At 39.1% G+C, this 24,177-nt stretch overlaps 1 protein-coding gene across 2 annotated transcripts in view; it reads left to right on the forward strand.

Annotated features, from left to right (window-relative positions):
- IL6ST (interleukin 6 cytokine family signal transducer) overlaps window positions 1-23,570 on the forward strand; it is a 35,823-nt gene extending 12,253 nt beyond the window's left edge. For both annotated transcript variants that reach the window (XM_049796205.1, XM_049796206.1), the window contains 11 exons: window positions 292-443; window positions 3,004-3,163; window positions 8,299-8,381; window positions 9,543-9,762; window positions 10,879-11,055; window positions 11,352-11,453; window positions 12,587-12,733; window positions 13,664-13,804; window positions 15,070-15,166; window positions 16,541-16,622; window positions 17,476-23,570. In XM_049796205.1, the coding sequence (XP_049652162.1) occupies window positions 292-443; window positions 3,004-3,163; window positions 8,299-8,381; window positions 9,543-9,762; window positions 10,879-11,055; window positions 11,352-11,453; window positions 12,587-12,733; window positions 13,664-13,804; window positions 15,070-15,166; window positions 16,541-16,622; window positions 17,476-18,201 (2,087 nt within the window). In that variant the 3' untranslated portion in view covers window positions 18,202-23,570. The remainder of the gene's footprint in view (window positions 1-291; window positions 444-3,003; window positions 3,164-8,298; window positions 8,382-9,542; window positions 9,763-10,878; window positions 11,056-11,351; window positions 11,454-12,586; window positions 12,734-13,663; window positions 13,805-15,069; window positions 15,167-16,540; window positions 16,623-17,475) is intronic.
- The last annotated feature ends 607 nt before the right edge of the window (window positions 23,571-24,177 follow it).

The raw sequence follows: 24,177 nt of genomic DNA on the forward strand, positions 1-24,177 counted from the left end.
GCATATTGCTGAATTGGTATGTTCATGTTTCTTTACTATAAAAATTTAAGACTTGCAAAATATTGGTGACTAGAACTTGAACTGTGCTGGACAAAGGTAGGGAAAGTGAGAGATTTGATCACAATTCAGATAGCAAGTTCTTGTTGAGTAGTCTGCTTTAGAAACTGGTGTGAAATACAGCCATTTGAGCTTGTGAAAGGCTTTAATAGTAGTGTTACAACGTAGGGTACCACCTGCTAGAGGCATGATAAATTACAGCTGTAGGGTTGACTCTAACTCCTTCTCTTCTAGTTAAACCTCTGTCGCCACGCAACTTATCAGTCAACTCAGGAATACTACCAACTGTTCTGAAGCTTTCCTGGGAGAATCAGATTTCTGTAGCTGTGATGAAGCTGAAATTCAATATTCGCTATAGGATCATTGGTGACACAAACTGGATGCAGGTAATCCCACTAATGTCCCTTGCCACTCTTCTGCTGTATCCCAGCCATTTGTCAAACTGCAAAAGTTCCCTCACTGCTGCAGTTCAGAGGATTTGCTTTGTTAGCCTTAGGCCTTATGTGGCCTCCCAAGGTAGTTTATCTGGCCTGTTCATAAAGCCTATGATCTAGGGGTTTGGGGCACAATCTAGAGTACATTGACCTTGTCTTTTCTTTGTGGACTTCTCTGCTGTCCTTCCCCATCATGTTGCAGTATGTTTATTCTGAATTTTTTGTTCTGTACATGCAACATCTAGAACATTCATGAACTTTCATCTTCCCATGCATATGCAAAACTACTGATCTAAATATCATTTAAAGCTTGAGCAAACACTGTACAGTGCTGGGATGCTTTTTTGAACTTGATGCACCTGTACTTGGGTCATAACAACCCCATGCAATGCTACAGGCTTGGGGAAGAGTGGCTGGAAAGCTGCCTGGTGGAAAAGGGAGTGTTGGTTGACAGCGGACTGAATGAGCCAGCGGTGTGCCCAGGTGGCCAGGAAGGCCAACGGCATCCTGGCTTGTACCAGAAATACTGTGGCCAGCAGGAGCAGGGAAGTGATTGTCCCCCTGTACTCAGCACTGGTGAGACCTCACCTCGAGTACTGTGTTCAGTTTTGGGCCCCTCACTACAGGAAAGACGTTGAGGTGCCGGAGCACGTCCAGAGAAGAGCAACCAAGCTGGTGAAGGGTCTAGAGCACAAGTCCTATGAGGAGCGGCTGAGGGAGCTGGGGTTGTTTAGACTGGACAAAAGGAGGCTGAGGGGACACCTTATCGCTCTCTACAACTACCTGTAAGGAGGTTGTAGCGAGGTGGGTGTCAGTCTCTTCTCCCAGGTAACAAGTGGTAGGATGAGAGAAAATGGCCTCAAGTTGTGCCAGGTGAGGTTTAGATTGGATATTAGGAAAATTTCTTCATTGAAAGGGTTGTCAAGCATTGGACCAGGCTGCCCAGGGAAATGGTTGAGCCGCCATCCCTGGAGGTATTTAAAAGATGTGTAGATGTGGCACTTAGGGACATGGTTTAGTGGTGGACTTGGCAGTGTTATGTTTACAGTTGGACTTGATCTTACATGTCTTTTCCAACCTGAACCTATGATTCTATACAGTATGGCTGTCCTGCATGCATGCCTTAAGCTTGATGCAGTCAAGGAACTGGAAAAGAGTAAGAAGGAACTGGAAAAGAGTAAGGCATATGCCTTACCTGTAGTACAATATATGTTCGTATCATCCAGAGTTGTGGGGTTTTTTCTTCTACATCAGCCTATGGACATATTTTCAATAGCTTCTCAGTTCTGCCTTTCTTTAAGCCTTCTCTCACAGCAGCACTATTCCAGGAACACTCTTATCAAGATCTTCCCATTTTTTGTTTCAGTACAGATGGCCAAAAGTATTCTGAATTTCATGACTTGTTGGAAAGAAGACTGCTTCTGACTTAACCAAATATGGTGTTTGAAGCAGGTAGCATAACACAGCTACTTGTGACTAATGTAGTGTGTTCCTTTGGAGGAACTTTTCAAGTGTTAGATACAGACATTAATGATTAATGTCACCTGTATTGGTATTTTAAAGAGCACTGCCCTGCACAGCTTATTCTGCAACTCCAGGATCTATTGACATGTTGTCCTATTAAGTCATTTTAATTTGTCTTGCCCTTTTAACATATGCACAAGACCATTGAAATAGTAATTTTTAAAACAACTGAGCTTGTGTAGCTGTGGTAAAATTTGACTACTTTGACAGTTGTTTACATTTAGAATTAACCTTTTGAGTGTCTTACATGTGTGTTTAATCTGCAGTCATTTCTCTTGCAGGGTTGCTCACTATAAAAAACCCTTTAACTGCAAGTGGAATAATGTGGGATGAGTCAGTATGTGTGACCTACATATATCTATTATCTACATCACACATCTGTTTCTGTACATATACAATAAGAATATTTTCTGGCATTCAGTTGCTAATCTAAGATAGGGGAAAGAGCTTATGAACATAAAGTCATTTATTAGCAAAAGTATGAACTACTCTAAATCCAACGATTTCCAATGTCAGTTAAGAAACACTGTTGTGTATCAGTGGAAGCAATAATTGTGGATTCTCTAGCTTTATAGGAGGTTTCTAGCACAGGCATTTTACAATCAACAATCAAGCAGATAATCTAGCAAAGTTCTGAAATGTGAGGAGGGATATTGTAGATCAGTAAGTAGAGGAATTATATAGGAAGGACAGAGAAGTAGACATCAACTAATTAAAAAAGAAAACATAATATGAGACACTGTCCTGAGATAGCTGCTTACCTATTGTAGTATATGTATTGTATTATATCTGGTAAATATATACAAACCTGGTCCCTTACAAAACCATGGTTAAGAATTGAAGCTTTTGGAAATCGGTGAGAAAAACTATGTTGTTTGTACTGGGTGTGTATGCTGTAGGGAGCCCTCTTGGATGGGAGCTGTAGTAGCACAAAACTCAGCTTTACAGTTTTTGATCAGTGTCTCTCAAATCTTTCTTCCATTTATAGGTTCCTCCTGAAGATACAGCTTCACCAAGAACTTCGTTCAGTGTTCAAGGGCTCAGACCCTACACAGAGTATGTCTTTTCAATTCGTTGCATGAAGGAAGATGGAGTGGGCTACTGGAGTGACTGGAGTGAAGAAAAAACTGGGGTCACAACTGAAGATAGTAAGTAATATATGAAAGTAGGTCACTGACTTTCAAAATGTGGGGGTGCTCAGCAATTTGGCAATAGCCAGCTGAATCGTGTATCCTCACTTGAGCTGTTTGATTATATATGCAACAAGGCTTTCCTGAGTTACTTTCAGTACTGACCAACTTGAACCATGCATTCAAAGGAGCATGATAATAGCTTCCCATAAAGCTAGTCTGCCTGTGTGAAAGGATATTTTATTTTTTTGGTAGACAGACTGCCTTAGTTTGTGAACAACTCAGTGTTTAGGAGACCGTTAGATAAAGTCATAGATGAATAAGCATCAATAAGTATGAAAGAAGATTTTAATCATACAGCATACATAGACTTCTTCACAAATTTAGTGAAGCCATGATATGAAATAATGTCATATGGGAAGTTTAGCCTTTTATGCACTAAAGCATCTAAACACTCTGGTTTACTCTTAACTCTTCCCAAGATGTCCAGCATCTACAACACTTTCTTGCCTGTCACAGCTGCCTCTGCACTGTCTTGTACCAACTTGTTTACAATATTCTGCACACAGTAATCAAGAGTCTTGCTGCTAATCGCTGATCCAGTTGTCACTGTGGGAGGCATAAGAAAGAGACTGCCATCTGTTAACTGCTGACTTCAAGCAAGGTTGAGTCTCTGTGAAAAATGGTTTCATTTTAGCTGTATTTAATCACAAAAGTCACTGTTTCCTTACAATTTTCTATCTTGATGACATAATCATTGGAGTTGTCATCTTATAAATCTGGACTTGTAATATCCTGTCCCTTTGCCATAGGGGTGAATGCTGAATTACTGCTATCGTGATGTAATGAGGAAAACTTGTACCAGCATCAGCTCGTTGGGGGCAGTATTTGGATTATGTTTGGTCTTGCACAAAAGGACTTTGCAAGCAGGATATATACAACTTCAAAGTATAAACCAATTACTACTTACAATATGCAAAAGATAGCAAACCAACTAGGTTAAGATTTAGGTTCACAGCCCTGGGGAAAAATTACTGCTGAAGAGCCTCAGTCAAGTGTCAGCCTTCGCTGCTTTGTGGAACAAATCCTCAGCATGGCAAAGTTGCTGCCACGTACCAAATCTGTTCACACTACAACAAGCTCATCAACTTGACTGGCCTTTGAACTCCTTCTGATGCTCCGGTCCGCTGTTATGGCATTGTCTGTTTCCAATTGAACTGTATGTTCTGCAGGTGTGCTGTGTTACCCTGGACTCCTTCATATTCCTTTGGGACAGTGGCACTGTGGCTGTTACTGCACTCGGTCTCTTCTAAAATCTGTGTCCATTCCATTCCACAGCATACTTTTTAACTTCATTGATTGCTTCCAGTTGCTCATGAACACATGCATTGCTTGAGATGTGCTGTGACATTAAAGTAACTACAACTCACTGTGTTATGAATTTAATATACTTCACAGCACGTGAAAGTATTTCCCCACTAGAGAGGCTCTCCTGCAAGTTTGTTCTTAAGTAGAGACTGTGCCTTCTGCCACTGAGTTGTGCCAAAACCAATAGTTGAGTATGTTTAGTGTTTTCTGTTACTGATTTTTTTTTTTTTGGCTGTTTTGTTTTGCAGCATTTCATGACTTAGCAATTGCTGCAGCAGCTATAAACCCATACAAAATAAAGTTGCACAATAACTGAGCAGTAATTACTGGAAAACTGACACTAAAATCATACCCATGCATTTGTTACAGTATGAAAAATCCTGTTCTCAGATAGTGGATTCTTACATTTTCCATTAACAGAACAAAAATACATGCAGTGTATACAAACACAACCTAAACCTATGCATTTGGCCCTTTAATTTGCTCTCCAAATAAAAGCCCCAGGCTTTGATGTATAACTTTCTGTGGTCTATTTTCCTTTTGTCATTCATCCGAATAGTACCCTTAGACTGAACTGGAACTAATTTAACATCTTTAATAGATGCTTGAGAGGTACTAACTGGTATCTTCTTGAATCTGAACCTCTACTGGTATCAGAACACCCTATATTAGTGTCTTGCTTCTTGCTAAAGGTAAGGAACTAATTTCAGTGTGCCATTGAGGAATACCTGTGCTGTTAGTTGTGATACACTGCAAATGTAAATACAGTCTGTCTTCTGCTGGTAGAACGGCATTTTAAAAAATTTTTGTAGCTATGCCTCCTAATGATAACAAGATAGTCACACTTTTTCTGCATTGCTGGTTTATCAGTTTGCTATTGTAGCTATAAGTTGTCAGTAAAATAATTTCCTATTCTGAATTTGCTTACAGACAACTTCAGAGGTGTGGTCACCTCTTGCAAATGCCTAGATACAGTTGCAAATTTGTAGGATAGTGGGAAACTTAAGTTGGAAAGGAGCTCATGAGGTCCATAGTTCCCTGATCCTTTTTCTACCAAGTGTCAGGCTCAAACAAGGGACTTCAGGTTGCAATTTTGGCAAAACCTGTACCGAAATTTTGTTGATCAATTTTTACTGTACAGTTGCCTATTGCAAATGAAACAAGCAGATGGGGGACACTTAAGTTACTTATACCATTATTATTGCCCTCAATCAAATTATAAAGCTGGCTCTTCAGATGTTGTGCTTTGTCTGAGACTGTTAGACCTGTATCTCAGAAGATTCTATATCCACTTGCCTGCTGCATTCAAAAGATTTGGTGTTTGTCTCAGTAGCAAGCTACCAAGGTATGGGTGTATTTACCACTACTATATTCAGAAAGGTATACTTATATATTTCCACTTGATTATGTTTCCAAGTGTTAAGTACTGTAACTATCAAGTGAAATTTCAACAGAATCCTTAAATGCAAAGGCACAAATATACGACAGTGATGCTGAAAAATAATGCAAGCATTCTGGCAATTTTGAAGTCTTTGGCAATTGTTTAACTACCTAATCCTTATCAGGAAACATCTACTTTTTACCTCCAAATAGTGGCTGTAGCCAAGGGTCTTTATATCCAGCAGATCAGGTTTGCTGCATAGCTGTGTATGTTACAATAACATGCACTGTGATTTCTGGGGATTCTAAAATTAGTAAATCACCCTCAAAGGGATTTGATTTTAAAAGCTTTTTTGTTTCCTTCTGAATCATCAGTAGCAGCAGCATTGGGAATCACTTGCTGATTTCTGACTTTAAAGAGACTTAAATGATGTGGGGATTTTGTCTTGTTTTTCCAGGACCTCGGTTATTACCAGTTAGAAACTCTTCTCTTTCAATTCTAGGGTTATGAGGAGTGAAACTACTTTAGCTTTGTCCCATTTCCATTTCATTTCTACTTTGATAGCCTGGAAGACTGGCTTTGCTTCTGGCCTGTACTTGTCCTACCCCATATGGAGCCAATGAATGGAGCTTCTGGTTGTGTGCTTGATACCCAGCAGGGACTCTATTCTTCCCTCTGACTACTACAAATACTTTGTGATATCTGCTTAGCTTCTAAGTCAGCCTGATTTTATTTTTTTTTAAAATGCGCTTTAGCCTTTCCTGCTTGTGTTCTTCCTGGTCTCCTTTCTGTAGTATCTTCTCTGTTCCTTAGCGCCTTCCAAGGCACCCTCTTAAGCAGTCTTATTTAGCACAGCATTTCAGTGCATGTGTTTTAACAGAGTTAAACCAATGCAAGTTTCATTGTCAAAACACTACGTTGTGCTTTGAGCTTAACTAACTGCACTGAATCTCAAATCCTTCCTTATTAATCCTAATTGAGCTCCCAGTAATGAGTTTGGACTGAATTCACATGTCATCTTATATTGGAGAAGTAAGAAAAAGATTACGGTATATACCCTACCTGTTTAAACAAAATGGAATTTATGTGTATATAGTGGCATTGCTTCAGCTCTATGCAAAATTTACTTTCGCTGGGGGAAATACTATCAAATATTCTTTCAATATTCTAGTCACTTTTCAGCTCCTAAGGACAGTATGGTTTTGTTTTCTGTGGTTACTGTCTCAGCCTGAGCAATGACGATTTCAGGAGTGCCTATGTATTTAGACTGCCTTGCTGTTCTGTGGTGACTGGCTTTGCAAAAATACTGCTATTAGTGATTAAGTACCCAGGCTTTATTTTAGCCTCAGAACAAAGGTGTTATGGTGTAAATGAACGTAAGGCAGATCATGGTGCATTCATGATCTATATCAGGCAAGGCGTATAATTGCTTCTGTTTCACATTAATCAAATCAGGGTACTCAAACAAGATTGTTAAGAGCAAGCTCTCTTTGCCTCAGTTTGCAGTTCTCCTTCCCTCTTGATGTAAAGCATAAGAGGTAAGAGGCACACTATAGACTTGATACTGGGTTTTGGAGGTAAAACAGCCAAAAACTCATACTGATTAATATTAAAAAATGCAATAAAAACTCCCAGAGAAAATACAGACTAGCAAGATTATAAATGTAAGTTCATTTTAAGATCATCTTTCTGTTAGGGCTAAGGCCCTAACAAAGCATTGGCCACTTTTTATTGCTTTATGCACTGTAATAGATTGATTAATTCTACTTTGAAGTGAAATTTGTAGTGGAAACACCACTTGACTTTTTCTACAGTACTGACACCAGAAAGTATTGTAGTATTATACAAAAGTACTGCAGTTCTGTTACCCTTTTTAGCATAAACAATATAGGAAACTCAGGGCATTCTTGCAGGAGGAATCTGTCTCCTTTTTAACTTTCCTGCACTTTCCTTTTTTACGTGACTTGATATTGGGGTGGTAGGGAGAGTATTGGAGTTACAGACCATAGCAAGATTTGTAGCATACAGATATTGAGGGCTGTGCCTCTGAACACAGGCTGCATGGTGTAGGTTTGGTCATGCCTCACTCAGCACTGTCATCTTCAGCCCATTGTGGCAGAAGCTCAGCATGGTGACTCTCAGTTATTTTGGTACTGCACACTTACTGTACACTTAGAGCAGAACTGGTGTTTTGCTCATCCCTTCAGGAAGTCTTTCCATGCAGGTGTTCCACGTAATATACCAAGCATTACTTGATTTGAGGAACTAAAGAAATGCTTTTGGTATATGTTTTTATTTTCTTAAAAAAAAAAGGAGGGGGGGGCATAACCTTCTAATGATAGTCAAAGGATTAATTCAAACAGATAAAAACATTTCTACTATTAAGCATTGCTTCTTTCATCAGAACCATCTAAAGGACCAGCCATATGGAGGATCATTGATGCATCTTGCTCACCAGCTTCCTGGACTGTGCATCTGATGTGGAAGGTAAAGCAACATTATAAACTGCAGGAATTGAGCATTCTTTTAAAAACATAAGTGTTTAAGTGGCAAAATTTACCTCAACAAACTTGAGTAGAAAGCTGGGATAATACAGGTTTTATTGATACAAGAAGTGACTTCAGTATTATTGTAATAACAGCATAGATGTAAAGGCCATCAATTAACTGACATACATCTGTGATCCAGAGTATCCAGAATCCAGTTCCAGATTCCTGACTTGCTGTCCTAAGGAGTCTGTGGAATTGGAAACTTTCACTTGAGCAAAGTAAACCTTCATGTTATGCCTCCTGCTGTATCCTAAAACTGGTAATGCTGTCTGGATGGGGATACTCCAGCTGCAAATTCCATTAAGCCTAGAGACATTCCAGAGGCCAAATTTTAATATTAAATACAGCACTGTACATCTGCATGCAGTAGGCTGCTGTGTCTCGTTGACTGATTAGTCCAAAGCTGAGAAAGTGAACGCAATTATGGTCACTCCCCATCTCCTGCTTTCTTTTGGTCCATGAACTCTGACGCATTTGATCTAGCTGTCTCTTTATTATTACTTTTTCCCTATTACTAGGTGGCTTGTGTGAAGTTACATGTATATTGATATGGCATCATTTTCTGATGTAACTTGTATGCCACATGCCACTTCTGACATTATTTAGCTTAAAACTGGAGAACTGGTGCTACTTTACAGTTTCAACAGTTTTCTCCTAAGTTATCTGAAAACTAATACTTTTATACAGTACATATTATTTTTCTGTGTTAGATAACAGAAGTATTTTACCATGTGTAATAAAAGAGAACTACTCAGGCTGTTTTGAATTCATGTTCGCAGCTTAAGATGTGAGATTTCTTTCATGTCATTGTGTTGTAAAGTCATGTGAAATGGCGGTTTTATCAACACATGTTCTGCAGTCTTTACTGAATAGCTTTTATTAAACTATTAGGTAGGATTGTGAGCCAAGAAAAAGAGGATTTAAACCAGAAATCATTCTGGAAGTTACTGCTTTCTAGAAAAGAACACAGGTTATTTGTGCTTTCCTTAAATATACAGCTATTTGTCTTGTGCTCTGATTTTAAATTACACATCAAAGACAATAGAAGTTAAGTCACATTTGTTCACTACCAGTATAATCAAAGATGTGTTTCTAACAGGCATTGGAGCCATCTGAAGCCAGTGGAGTAATCTTGCACTATGAAGTGACTGTCAGAGCTAAATCATCTCTCTCCAGTCCACCAGAGAAATACAATGTCAGTACCACCAACCTTACATTAAAGCTGCCAAATGGAACTTATGAAGTGACTGTGACTGCCCATAACAGAGTTGGGGCATCCCCTCCATCAGTTTTACTTATCCCAGCAAGTAATACAAAAGGTTAGTGTTCTCGTAATGTCTGTTTCAAATGCATCTGCATCGCTTTTATTGTAAGAAATCTTCAGTGTTGTAAAATGATACCATTTACATGGACACATAATTAATGTATTTGCAGTCTTAACACCTTAAAATTATGCCACCACTTGTATACTAGGGAACGTGCATATATATTCCCATGTATACTAGGGAAGGTTTATATACCCACAGCCTCATTTGAAGTTGTGTATGCTATTTTGCTGTTCTTTTTGATCCTTAGACCTACCGTGCACTATATTCCCTGTTGTTTCTTTTCTTAGTATAGTGGGCATTTTTGTTTTCTTATTAAAAAATCAGAGGGTTGGGGAAGCAAGCATCCTTTACTTCACGTATATACCATCTCACCATTGCTCTCCTTTCTGCTTTCTGATCTCCGCCCCCCCCCTTTCTTCCTTTGTCCCTGTCTGTCCTACACTTCCAGCATCTTGCCTGGTTGCCTTATCTGCTTCCCCTGTTTCCCTTCTGTTCATATTCCTTTTTAAGTTCCTTTCACTGTGCAGTAGCAGTAACTACAGGCTGGTTTCTCCTTACTTCCAGCCTCCTCTTAGACAATCTGAACACTAGCAGGATAGGAAGCAAAAAATAAGTATATAGACAGATGCTGCTTTTAGTGTAAACACCAAGGGGGAGCCACAGGTTCTAAAACTATTAGGTGAACTAATTAAGGGTATGTTTCAAACACGAGTAGCATTGCAGTGAGAAGCATTTGGTAAGGTACATGAGTGTGAGCATTAGAATGGGAATTTAGAAGTGTCTCAAGATTTGATTTGTCTCTGAAATAGACCATTTCTTTTGGAAGAAACGTAGTATCTCTTTACTGTGCAATAAGGCAACTTACTGTGAGGCTAATTTCCAGTTTTCAAGTAGCTTAATACTGCTTATTTTGGATCTCTGATATAAAGATTCAGACGTAAGCTTCCAAATTTCAGAAAATGGCTTTTACATTTTACTTAGGTTCTGTCAAATTGTCACCATTACAATAACACAGAAGTATCCACATTTGACAAAATAGCTATTGTTATGAATATCTAGTGGAAGAACTGTCAGTATTTATCACTTTTCTGTTTTCTTGCATCACAGCTCCTGTGAAGAATGTTAGAACACTACCTAAAGACGGCAAGTTGTGGGTAGGGTGGACTGCTCCTAACAGTTATGTTCTTAAATATGTGATCGAATGGTGTCTGGTGTCCAACAGCTCAGACTGCACTATAGAATGGCAGAACGAACCAGGAAATATTCAAGGAACGTATTTAAAAGGTATTTAGCTCTACAAATACTTTGTAGAACAGTCTAAAAACCTAATAAGTATTCTCAAAGGGAGAGATGAACTTCTGTGAAGTCCATTTATTAAATTTAATATTTGAATGTGAGCCATTGTATTGTTCCTTTAGTTAATATTTTGGAGTAGTTTATCAATGAGCTCTAGAAAGTCAGCTGCATTAGATATGAGTGCATTTAATAAAACAGCCAAAGTCCAGAACCCTGTATCTGAAGTAAATTCTTCATCATTCTCATTTGACTGTCTGTGAAACATTTTAAATTTCCTTTATTAGGTGATATAAAGCCGTTCAAGTGTTACTTGATAACTGTTTACCCTCTATATGCTGATGGTCAAGGAAGTGGACAGTCTGTGAAGGCTTATCTTCAGCAGGATCGTAAGTACAAAATGGTTATCTTGGAGCACATAAACTGACTTTCTTGACTAAAAATAATGAGACCTTTGCTTTAATGTGGACTATGTAATGAAAAATGGTTTTCCACTTGAGGGTCATCTGATGTAATTGATCTTGTCCCTCCTATTAACATCCATTCTGCTTCTTTACAGTATTTAAGTGTCCTGGTTTCAGCTGGGATAGAGTTAATTGTCTTCCTAGTAGCTGGTATGGTGCTATGTTTTGAGTTCAGTATGCCAAGAACGTTGGTAACACTGATGTTCTCAGTTGTTGCTCAGTAGTGTTTAGTAAAGGATTTTTCAGCTTCTCATGCCCAGCCAGTGAGAAAGGTGGAGGGGCACAAGAAGCTGGCACAGGACACAGCCAGGGCAGCTGACCCAAAGTGGCCATTGGGGTATTTCATACCGTGTGACGTTACATCTAGTATAGGAACTGGGGGGGCTGGGGGCAGGGGATCACTGCTCGGGGACTAGCTGGGTGTCAATTGGCGGGTGGTGAGCAATTGCACTGCATGTCATTTGCACATTCCAATCCTTTTATTATTGTTGTTGTCATTTTATTAGTGTTATCATTATTGTTATTAGTTTCTTCTTTTCTGTTCTATTAAACCATTCTTATCTCAACCCATGAGTTTTACTACTTTTCCCGATTTTCTCCCCCATCCCACTGGGTGGCAGGGAACAAGTCAGCGGCTGCATGGTGCTTAGTTGCTGGCTGGGGTTAAACCATGACAAACAGACACCTGTGACTGACTCCTTCCCTTTTTCCAACCTTTATCAGATGATTTGTCTTGAGATTGTTATTTTATTGGTATACTAATATTTCCATACTGATTTATTTTAAATTCCAAGTATAAAGCCAGGACTAATTAACTTCAGATGATGATTTCATGTGATCTGCTGATTACTGTTTTTCATATCTTTTTTTTTCCTGGGGATTCCTCCTTTAAAACACCTTTGGATTTGCTATGTTGTCTGAAAATAATACTTTGCAGATGAGTTAGTCTAGCTATTCCATTGAAGTTTTTATGCAGGAGCGACTTGGTGCTCATTAATACACTGGTTCTGTGGATGTGAAGGTGCCCAACAGAAACTAATCTTCGTATCCCATTACAGGTCCTTCAAAAGGACCAACCATTCAGACAAAAAAAGTAGGAAAAGCTGAAGCTGTTCTGACGTGGAACCATCTCACAGTGGATGAACAAAATGGATTTATCAGAAGTTACACCATATTTTACAAAACTATTGATGGAAATGAAACAGGTAACAGAATGCAGGGCGGTGTTTTGTAGCATTGAAGTATTCCATCTGTCTCCTTCCTAATACATGTTCCTGAAAAAAAGATAGAGAATCAAGTGTGGCTGATGGTCTGTTCTGATGACATAAAGCTGATATTTGAGGCGTAGCTCTCCTCCATACTGAACAGAACAGTCACTAATAAAGAATTCAGAACTTTCAGCACTGAGTTTAGTTTCTGAAAGCTGATTTGTGGGTATTGTGTTCCCATCTTTCTGTCTAAATACAGGATGAGATGGTGGTGTTGCAAGATGAAGCTAGACCATTCAAGCTGTAAAGGAGTTAATTGCATTCAACTATGATAAAGCCTTAAAAAAAGGGGGGAGGTAATCCTCCTGGAGCTCTAGATCAATGCACTACTGATGTAAAACATATTGTTTGAAGTGCATTTTGGTTCTCAGTAGTGTGTATGATTTGCAGGCATAAGGCTGGGAGCTAGCACTATCAGAAGCTTTTACTCTTTAGATTTGCTTAAATTGGAAGGGCCATTTACTTATGCCTACCCTACTTCTTGATGTTTCTAGTTAACCATGTTTTAGTTAGTGACTAACTATTTCTAGTTAGCCACGTATTCTGCTTATTGGAGACCTTTAAGCTTCAGCTTCACTACTAGTTTAGTTGGTAGCTATGCTCTGAGGAAAAACAAAAAAAACCACAGGAAATTAGCACATAAAATACCATCAAGAAAGAGACTAAATTCAAACACTTGAGCAGAAGCAAATGAATCTCAGCATTTCTTGTACAAGTTTAGTCTTTGTCAGCTCTATTTTCCATACAGCCATGCGTTCTACTAAAACTATCTTGTACACCTGAAGACGTGATGTCCTAATGCTATTGTGTTTGTGGAGATCTAATAAATTGATAAGAAAAGTAGTATAATTTTTTTCTTCTCTTTAGCTGTGACAGTGGATCCTTCCAAGACAGAGTATACCCTTTCTTCTCTAACCAGTGACACACTGTATACAGTGCGGATGATGGCATACACAGATGAAGGAGGCAGGAGTGGTCCTGATTTTACATTTACGACACAAAAATTTGGTAAGGCAGAGAAGTAATGTTGCAACAGTATAGCAAGGCTGTGTGCAAGATCTGATAGGAGGGGAAGGTGATTTAATTTAAAAGAAAAAAGTTTCAGTCACAGTCATACTCACAAGGTGTGTGCTATCCAGGTAGCCTATCTAGTATTCAATCACAAAGAGGTAGTTTAGTCAGGATTTCTTCTGATTGTACAGAGGACAAGCTGTCCTCTGCAGGTCCCCTGGATTGCTCTTTTATGTTGGCAAACATGCTGGTTTGAGATGTGTTTTGTGTATACTTTAGGTTAAAGTATTCTTTTGCCCCAACTTTGTGTGAGTCGTTGGGATTTACTCAGTGCCCTTGTCTTCTCCTCTGGTGTCTGATGGCTTCTACCATGGTCTTAAAGAGCCCAGAGTCTTTGTTTTAATCTGAAAGTAGGTTGGCCTTTATTATCCTGATACATGGGTGTCATGAGAAGCTGCAGAGGTGTGCTGGGATCTTGATGTGCTAATCTAGGTGTCAGTCAGCACATGCCATTCTTGCAGCCCTTCCTCAGGTTCCACATTCTCATTCATAGCACTATTAAGGTTTGCTACAGTTCTCTACCAAGACTCATTTTGAAGAGTTAAATTTATTGTATGTTCAGCTTTAGAGAGTGCTTCCTATTTGTAATGGTAAGAGCAAAAACATTAACCAAACTTAGCTGTGGAAAGCACTTCTTCAGGTTAAGTGGGTTTTGTGGTGGGGTTTTTTTTCTGGATAGTGTTGCTCTTCTCTAAACATTCTGCAAGGTTTACTTAATGTGTGTAGCATTGGAAGGAATACATAACAGTAATGCAGCCTTAAGTGCAGGCAGAGGATATTTTCGTGTACAGAATAAACTGATGGATGACTAGTGACTTTGCTTATATTACTTACTTGACCACGATGTGTTATGGCAGCCAGGAGGGCACTGAAACATCTGGACCACAGATTAATTCACATAGATGTTACTGGCATATCTGTTCAAACTGTAATATTACTTGCTCCATCAGTATTACAGTTTCTAAAGCAACATCTGGTTTTTGTTGGTGCGAGGCATTAGATTGTTGGGACAGAGCTCTTCATGTTTTCACCAACAGGCTGTCTTCATATGGTGAAATGGTTCTTCTGAAGGTGAAGCTTAAGACTGAGCCCTGTGGGTGTGTTCAGTTTCAGATTCTCCCTGTCACTTTGGGAATGTATGCTGCTGCTGAGTTCCTTAAATGCCAAAGTGAGCTATAACTGCTTCTCTTTGTTTTCTTCAGGAAAAGGAGAAATTGAAGCCATAGTTGTACCTGTGTGTCTAGCGTTCCTGTTGATTGTGCTCCTTGGAGTTTTGTTCTGCTTCAACAAACGTGACTTGTAAGTATAAGTGTAGTCTTTCTCTTATACTTCTGATATTTCTGGGCATAACAGAGGTGGCAATAATTCGGTACAAACAAGTAAATATTCTGCAGTTAGATCAGAAAAAGAAGGTAAAACATGCATACATTGACTGCTGATAAACATTTTTGTGTTTTCCTTGAAAAATCAGGGCATCTTCTGATACTAATTTCTTGCTGTTAAGGATTAGCACCCAAACTAAATGTTCCATGACTCAATCCTGCAAGGAAATTCCTGCTTTTCTTGTTAGACTTGGTCAGGATTAGGTTTGTTGGGTTTTGATTGGGACATACTGTCTGTGTTGTTTTCTGTGTCATCATATGAGCATGAAATGATGGTCCCTAGTTTGTGAAGCACAGAAGATCTCTTTTCTGGCTGTATTTGAGCTATTTAATTAGTGTTAGCAAACTCTACACTTCGCAGCCAAAAAAATTAGGCTAACATCTTACCTTGCATAACCTCAGTCAAACTCTGTGCCTATTCAGTGTCTGCTGGGAAACATCCTGCCTCCTCCTGTTCCCTCTATGCCAGAGCTCTTGTGTGGCTTTAGCTGAGAGTGTATTGAAGTGTTTTGCCTGGCAAGGAGTAGCACCTCTCCCACGTCCACCCCCCCTGCAGTCAACTATCTTTTCTTTCTAATTAAAGACATTATTTTGTGCCCTTTTCCTTCTGGCTTCCCTGCTGCTCCTAAAATCAGTTCTTAATGGACATCAGTTGAAAAGCCCGTCTTGCAGCCTTCTTCAAAGCTCTTCTACAGAGGATCTGGTGTTGGAGCCTCTTTGTAAAAAGCAGGATAGATGTATCAGTTTCAAAGTTAGTTTGGTCGGATGTGATTTATCTACAGAAACTTCTATTGTTAAGTAACAGTTACTACATTCTTAAGAGTTCAGAGTTAGAAAAGACCAAGCAAGTTTTTCTTCAAATATTTTCACTTTATTTTTATCTGTGTAGTTGGTTTAGATTTTGACAGCTGTGATAGTTATCTTCAAGAAGCAACAGTGTATTTTTATACTGACATGCATCATAGACTTTACCTAAATAATTGCTGTAGATTTTAGAGTGCTGTAAATTTGAAAATCCCTCACTAACAGTTACCATTGGTTGGTTTGCCTTGTGTTGGATGGCTACATCTGATGTGTGGAAGAGTTGTAAGTACAGTGCTGTGCTTGGCTAAGTAGTACAGCTTTCTACAAAGATGTAAAGAAGTGCAGGAAGCATTCCTATTTGGAAATAAATACTCATGCAAAATTCCTATGTAAGGGAGTGGTGTCCTGGATTATGCAGTACTTCCTATCAATTTAGGAATTTGGGGAGTGCATCTTGCAATTTTATTCTGTTTTTAATCCTTTACAGAATTAAAAAGCATATCTGGCCTATTGTCCCTGATCCATCCAAGAGTAACATTGCCCAGTGGTCTCCTCAAGTTCCAGCTAAGGTAATACTCATCCTTCTGCATCTTATATTTTCCTAGTCCACAAGGTTCCCAATAAACCAACCAGTGGGAGTCTTCTGTCTTCTAGCACACATGGATTTCGAGGAAAAAAAACCTGGATATTAAGTTTCATGACACTGTGATACAATATATTTAGAAGACCTTATTGCATTAGTAGATTCAACATTAGAAATACATGGCCCTTGGCACAAGTTCACAGCATAGAGCAGGCTTTAATATTGTGAATTACCTTCAGTTTACTAATTGGAAAGGTCAAGTCCTAATTATTTTACTTATTCATGGGAGATTGGGAGTAAGTGAACAGAATTCATGATTCCCATTCTTAAAACCCTGAAGTGACTTGTTTGCACAGTTAAGTCATGAATGAGAGGGAAAGCTCTAAGAGTTCCTCATGGGTGAGGAGATTTATGCCCCATGTGGGGTGAATGACATAGCAAATTCTGTTCAATAAACTGTGGCTAACTTCTGTGAAGAAGTGCTGTGATGTTGAATATGTTATTGGAGTAACATATGTATGGCTCTCGATATAGAATGTTCCTCTGCTGCACAGCAAATGGTTCTGTGTTTACAGCTATTGAGAATAATTAAAACTAGAGCAAAGCTTGCACACCCACTATAGTTTTAGAGTAGCTGCATACTTAAGACTTTGTAATGGAAACAAAGCTATGTCCTTCATTTCTTAACAGATACTGTGGAGATATTGCCAAACTTAGTAAGCAGAAGACTTACATGAATAAATTCAAAACAATTACAGAATAAAAATGCAGATATTTAATGGGGTTTTGATTTTTTAACATAACCTTCCTCTTAGGCAACATCCATCTCTTTCTTTCAGCATAACTTTAGTTCCAAAGATCAGATGTACCCAGAAGGCAGCTTTACAGATGTAAGCGTCGTAGAAATAGAAGCTGATGACAAGAAGTCTTTTTCAGAACAAGATCTAAAACCCTTTGACTTGCTTAAAAAGGAAAAAAGTACTTCAGAAGGGCACAGCAGTGGTATTGGAGGATCCTCGTGCATGTCTTCTCCTAGGCAAAGTGTCTCTGACAGTGACGAAGGTGAAACTACACAAAACACTTCAAGCACTGTACAGTATTCAACTGTAGTACTTAATGGCTACAGAGACCAAACACCTGTACAAGTCTTTTCAAGGTCTGAGTCAACTCAGCCACTGCTAGATTCAGAAGAGAGGTCAGAGGATCATGCTGGAGGAAGTGACAGTACAACACAGAGGCAGCAGTATTTCAAACAAAATGGGGGTCAGGATGAAACCAACACAGACAGGCCATGCTTTGAAAGAACAAAGCAAATTACTTCTGCTAATGAGGGGGATCTTGTTGGATTTGCACAACTGCAGATCTCAGGTCAGAGTTCACAGCTGTTGGGCCTTGGGCTGGAAAAAAATACCCAGGAAGCTGCTCTCTTAGATGTTTTACAGACAAGTACTGAAGGACAAACTGTGAGACCTGAAACAGTGGAAGAAAATCCACTGTCAGTTGATGAAATACCAAAAAGTTACCTCCCACAGACTGTGAGACAAGGGGGCTATATGCCTCAGTGAGAGAAGAGACTGGCTCTATTTAGGCCTTCATTAGTGCCTGTTCACACTTTCTCCTGTGTTTCTGATAAATTAAGCTAGGTATTTTTATCTGACTGCAGATAGAAATATTGAAATTCAAGTGAAGAGTAATTTGACAAAGTACAATAAGGACTGTGTTTTTGTGGAAAATTTGCAGTCCAGACCTACTGGAGACTTACTTTTATGCACTACATAAAATCTTATGTCTGGATAGCTGAACAAGGCCTTTGTGCTACCTTGGATTTTTTTGTGTATTATCAGATTTACACATGATTGAAAATGGCAAGTTTCAATTAATCACATTGGCCAATAGACCTCCTAGAAGAAATACTTTGATTTGTGACAGTGTACAAGCCTAAAAAGCCAGCTTTAGTTGCTTGGAGAATTTTTGTGTAAGACTGAAACTTAGTATTCTAACATGGAAGAATACTTGTCATATACTTTTCAGTAGCTTGACTGACTTTCTGAATTTTGATTTGGCCCAGTGTCTCAAGTTTCCAGCTTATTAGACATGCAAATCATGTTCATCCCAGTTTAAAAATTACAAAAATTAAATAGAACTTGCTATGGTGTGCAAATAAGAAGACATGATTGCTTGACTCTGAATACTACTATAGTAATTGATATTCTGCCTACATTTAGATATGTGTGCACATGAACTATATAATAATTTGACCTAAAAATGTGCCTTGCAACTTGATGCACAGCAGTTCAGCCTCATGTTCAAAAGTTTAAAAATCCAGATGAAAAAACAGATTATTTAAATTCTTTTTTACCCAAATCACTGTCTGATTATACCATACCTCTCTGGTCATATAAATTGCCTCTGTTTAATAAGTGCACCTTTGCTTTATACGTCTTGAGAGGCAAGTAATGAGCTGTAATTTTTTATCATTTTTCTAACTGCTCTGGAGAAAGGAAATAAGACCTTCTTCCTACCTTGACTACAATGATTAGTGTGCTGTAATGTCACTGTTCATGCCGTAGGTCCTCCTTGAAACTGAAAGCAGTAAAAAACAAAGCACTGAAGTCATTGAAGGTCTCAGAAGAAAAAACAAAACCTATACCCTGAATTTGAATGTTACTCGTAGTATGTATGTATTAGCAATCATGAGCCACAAATAACACTTAAGTGGTTGTTAAAATTCTGTACTGTTTTTTCTTAGGTGTCAATTTTCCCCTGTTCATAGAGTTTGCATTTTATTGAAGAAGATACATTTCTTGGAGACTGTCTTTACCAGGGTTTAAAGAAAAATGAAATTACATTAAAATAAATCCCTTCTCCAATGATAACTAGAAATTTTTTGGCACTCTTGGGGGTTTTTAACCTTAACTTAGTCTAGTCAGCTTTCTAATCTGACACTAATAACACCTGAATTTGAAACACTAAATGCTGTGTTGTGAGAATAAAACAAAGGTTTTATTTCTCCTTCAGCAAAGAATTATGTATTTAAGACCACCTGAAACCTTTTTTGCTGTGACCTCTGGTGCTGCTGTTTTGCAGAGCAGTTGCTAAAGGCCCTGGAAAGGCAGGTGTCTATCATTTCAACTTCCCTTGTCCTTGTCTGCCAGCTTGCATGGAAGGACAGGTCTACATATAAATGTTCACATCTGTCTTCTGCTTTTGTTAAAAAAAATGCAATGCTAAAGTAAATTCGTAAGATTACCTCTTGAAGTCTGGACTATTTAAAACAGATAAAGAATGCAGAATCTTTAATAACATTTCAGTATTCTACAGTTCCTTTCTCCCAACAGTATTTTTTGTATTGGGGTACTTTTTTAAACTAAAAGACTATGTTGCAGCTTACTATAACTACAGCTTTCTTCAAACCAGTCCTCTTCCTTTTCTCCCCACTCCACCCCAGCACCTTCAAACTCCATCCCACAGGGCAAGGGCATAATGAAGAGCATGTTGTCATGAGACAGCAGAGACTGTCTTTTGTTTTTTCAGAGGCTGAAGGAGCATTCCTTTGTCAGAACACATTCCTCTTGGAAAATAATAGTTACTTTACTGGGGGATGAGTTGTCTTCTCTATGCAAACTTCATAGTGCCTGTAGAAACCATAAGTAAAAGGGAAAGTCTCTGAGTGGTTTGCATGCATATTAGAACTGCCCTGCAGTCATGTGCATCTAATCCACCTCTCATCTGGCTCATCTCTGAAATAGTGGGCCACAACCTGGCTACTTAGTATGAACATTGCTTCAAATGCCTGAATGTTTTCAAAAACACACTGATGATTTAGTTTTGGGGATTTTTTTTATTGTTGTTTTGTGATCCAGTGATACTAACTTTTGATAGTATAGTATGTATCATATTTGAGGGACAACTTCAGTTGTTCCTGCAGTTGCTATTTGCCTTTCTGTTGTGTAAAGGGAAGGCATTTTGTTCTCTCTGTTGCTGTTAATCATGGACCATTTCCAATGTTAAACAGCATCAACAGATTTGTATTTTTAAAGGTCTGTGCTAACAAGAGTTCTGGCCTGTCACTTCTGGTATCTTTCTTTCTTTGTGGGCCAGTGGTGATAAACTCAGAGTTGTACAGGAGTGTAGCCTAGAGAGAATTCTGTCTGTCTGGTAGAGTTGTACCCTATCTTTAAGGCTTGTGCATTTATCTAGGGCTAAAACATTAAAGACTAAGCAGGAGATATTGGTGGCTGAACAGCTTGTAGAAGCCACAATACTTATAAAGAACAGGTTTACAGCTTGTTTATAAACCTGTGTGCCAAATATTATATCATGCAGTGTTCAGAGTTTAACTTGATTTTGTACTTTAGATCATAACTATATAATTTGTATCAAACAGTTGCATACAGGTTTTTAGAGTGTCTGTAATGTAATTGGAGCAATCCACTGAAATTTGCTGAACTTGGCCCTAACACAGTAATAAAAGAAAAAGCTCTCTCCTCCCTGCCCCCCTGCCCCAATAATTATGGTGCACTTTACAAAATAAAGGCATTATTAAAATAAAATCACACTTCACTATTGATACTTTCATGTCCATCTTGTTTTCCTGGACTGGAATTTTTCAGGTAGGGGTGGGAGAATACTTGTAAAGACTTTGTTACTTTGGTGGCAGGAAAGGGAGGCCAGTAGAAATATAAAGTATTTTTCCTGTATTAGCATATTTGCAATATCTCTTAAGTGCAGGCAGGCTAACTGCTCCTCTGTTTACAAGGAAAGTGAATGTTTTTATCTCTAGTTCTGTTGTGGTGGTTTTCTGAGGTGTGTTGGCTTGCTTTCAGGGCAGTTAGTCTGGAACTATCCTCTCACAGTAGTGAAAGTCTTGGTGTTATGTTTCATATGCCCAACTGTAGTAAACTAAAGCCTTAACCTGACAGTGCAAAGCACAGCAGAGCAAAAATTTTTCTAAACTTTGCTCTGGAGTGTTTGTGACAAGCACGTGCATGCCTGTGCTACAGCATCCTAGCAAAATGCCTATTATCAGGACTGGAAAAAACTTTGGCCCTGGGAGGAGGAGGGAGTTTGCATGTGAGGGCCAAGTCCTGTTCTTGGACACTGGAGGAGCATGGCCAGATGGTTAAAACTTACATTAGTGTTCCCAGTATATGGGAATCGGCATGCTGATGAAACTTCAGTAACTGAATTTGTTTCATTAGTGTGAGGTCTTGAATATCCAAGACCCATATCAATATGTGCTGTTGTAGTATTGACTTAACAGTGGGATGTGAAACTCCAAAGACTGTAAAATTGTTAATATTCAGCCCCAGCTCCAGGACATACACATTTTAAATTCTAATTTATGTGTGTTAAATGGGACTAAATATACTAGTTTCTTTTCCCTGGGACAGTTGTTGTAATTGAGATTAACTGTTACTTGGTTACATTCCTTTAACTATGTTTAAAAGTTCTGCTGACTGATGGATTGTAAAACTTCATTAATCCCTTGTAACCTCTTGTCTGGTTGCTAGGATGGATACATATAGCATTTTAAATTCCAAGAGTTTCTTTTAATGTTCTTTGGAAGCAGTTTATAACAAATACGTTGAGTCTTTTGTCATGAAACAGCTATTTGGGAATTACAGCCAACCCCACAGTCTTCAGCTTAGCTCTTGATCTAGAAAACTGCAGTAAAGTGGAGGTATAAGTGCAAAAGTCTGGAGAAGGGTAAAATTAAGTATCTTGCACTGGACTCAAATTTCCATTTCTCTTCACTCTTCCTTAGAAGTGAAAGGGTCAGTTAAAAAAAAAAAAAAAAAAAAAGCATGTGTGTTTGCTTTCACTGTTGTTTCCTTTGTAGTACTTGTGCAATCTGAGCCATTCCTAAAAATGAAAGCAGTGCTGACTTAACGCTCAAGGATGCATTTTTAAGGCCACAAGATTTGATACAAACAAATTTAAAATCAATGAGTAAGGGCCAACAATTGTCCGCTTCCTCCCACCCCATAATTTTAGCGCAGAGAGAGGGTGGGCAGTAAGTTCCTCCCAGAATGCAGCCTTAGCCAGTACTTGTGTTCATTTGCAAAGACAACCATGAAGGGGATATATGCAATAAAGTCACTGATACTCTGCAGAAGCACACTTCTGTAACAATAGATGAAAAACACGTATGGCACAACTGTCGACGGACGGCTGGAAAGCTCCATGTCCTCCTGCTCAGACCAAAGCATCTTCTGTGCTCCATACCAGCTGTTCTTCTCCGGTGACTGCAGGCGTGATGGATGAGCGTTCTCTGCAGTGTTGAAACTGGTAACACCTATTGCTTTTCTTCATATCAAAGCACATTCGTTAATGGATCCAGTCGACTTGCCGTGTTTTTTTTAACACAACAGTCTTGTTTACAGTGTCACATACAGCCTGACACTTCGATGCTGCGATGGATTGTCTAGTAACCACGTGCTTTTATTTGGGGTTAAGGAGTCTGTGGTCAAGGTTACTGGTCACCGAATGTTGCTGTGCTGATATATGCATCTACGTAGGCAGAGGCATGGGACACAGGGACAGACATACTAACAAGGAAAGTGCCTTGATGCTGGATTGGATGGCTAGTGAATGTAAACATTAAGTCAAATTTTACTATGTACTTTAAGTAAGTATGGCTGATTAAGCTACTGGTAATTTGAATGCCAGCTTTAAAGGGCTTGCATACTCCAGCCAGAGGTTAAACTTGTAAATTGCTGCATAAGCTGTCTCTGTATGGAAATGTGTTTTAATACCAGTACACTATCTTCATTCTTTTGCAAGCTGCATGCTTATTGTCATATAAACTCTGCTTTCTACAATTTACTTTATGGTCAGTTTGAATGTCTTCCTCTGTTACCCAACTGAGCCTGAATGTTGCATTTGTCTAGTACATAATATGCAAAAAGAAAACAAAACAAAATTCCATATGTACCTTGTGTGCTGGAGTTGGTGTTTTGTAAGGCTGACTTAAGTAGTAACCACAAAAGGAGAAGAGTCTGGACGCTATGTAATGGGCAAAAAACGGAGACACAGTCCGTGAGAGAGATGTGACCGTGGTATATCAGGACAGAAGGCTACCAAGCTGGGTATATGGGCAAGTTCATCAGGAGGTGAATGCTCCTCAGTCCTCCCTTTGTAATTGCTCCTGTAAATAGGTGTCAGCTGTGACTGGCTGACCTTGGTGGTGAGACAGGTTACCCTCTCAGGGACCTGGCTCTGTTCCCACTGCTGTCAGGGGCTGTGCATGTTCTGCACTCTGGGATCTCGCGAGGGAAGGGGTGACTGTGTCTGCCTGAGGCTCCATGCTCTGAAGCTGTGGGACTGGTGCTCCAGGCAGGCTTGTTTAGGTCTGTTGAAAAGGGGAAGAAGAGTGTCCAAACATACAGTTCTAAGGAACACTGTGGGAGTGAGGAGCAGGGTGTAGTGCTGTCTTCTCACACAGACGTTTCCAAGAAAGCAGTCACAGACCTGGCTGTGTCTGACATTACCCTTAGTCTCACCGGGGTTTGGGTTTTTTGTTTTTAATGGGTGGAGGA

The sequence above is a fragment of the Accipiter gentilis genome, chromosome Z (genome assembly GCF_929443795.1).
Source record: "Accipiter gentilis chromosome Z, bAccGen1.1, whole genome shotgun sequence".
Taxonomy (NCBI): domain Eukaryota; kingdom Metazoa; phylum Chordata; class Aves; order Accipitriformes; family Accipitridae; genus Astur; species Astur gentilis.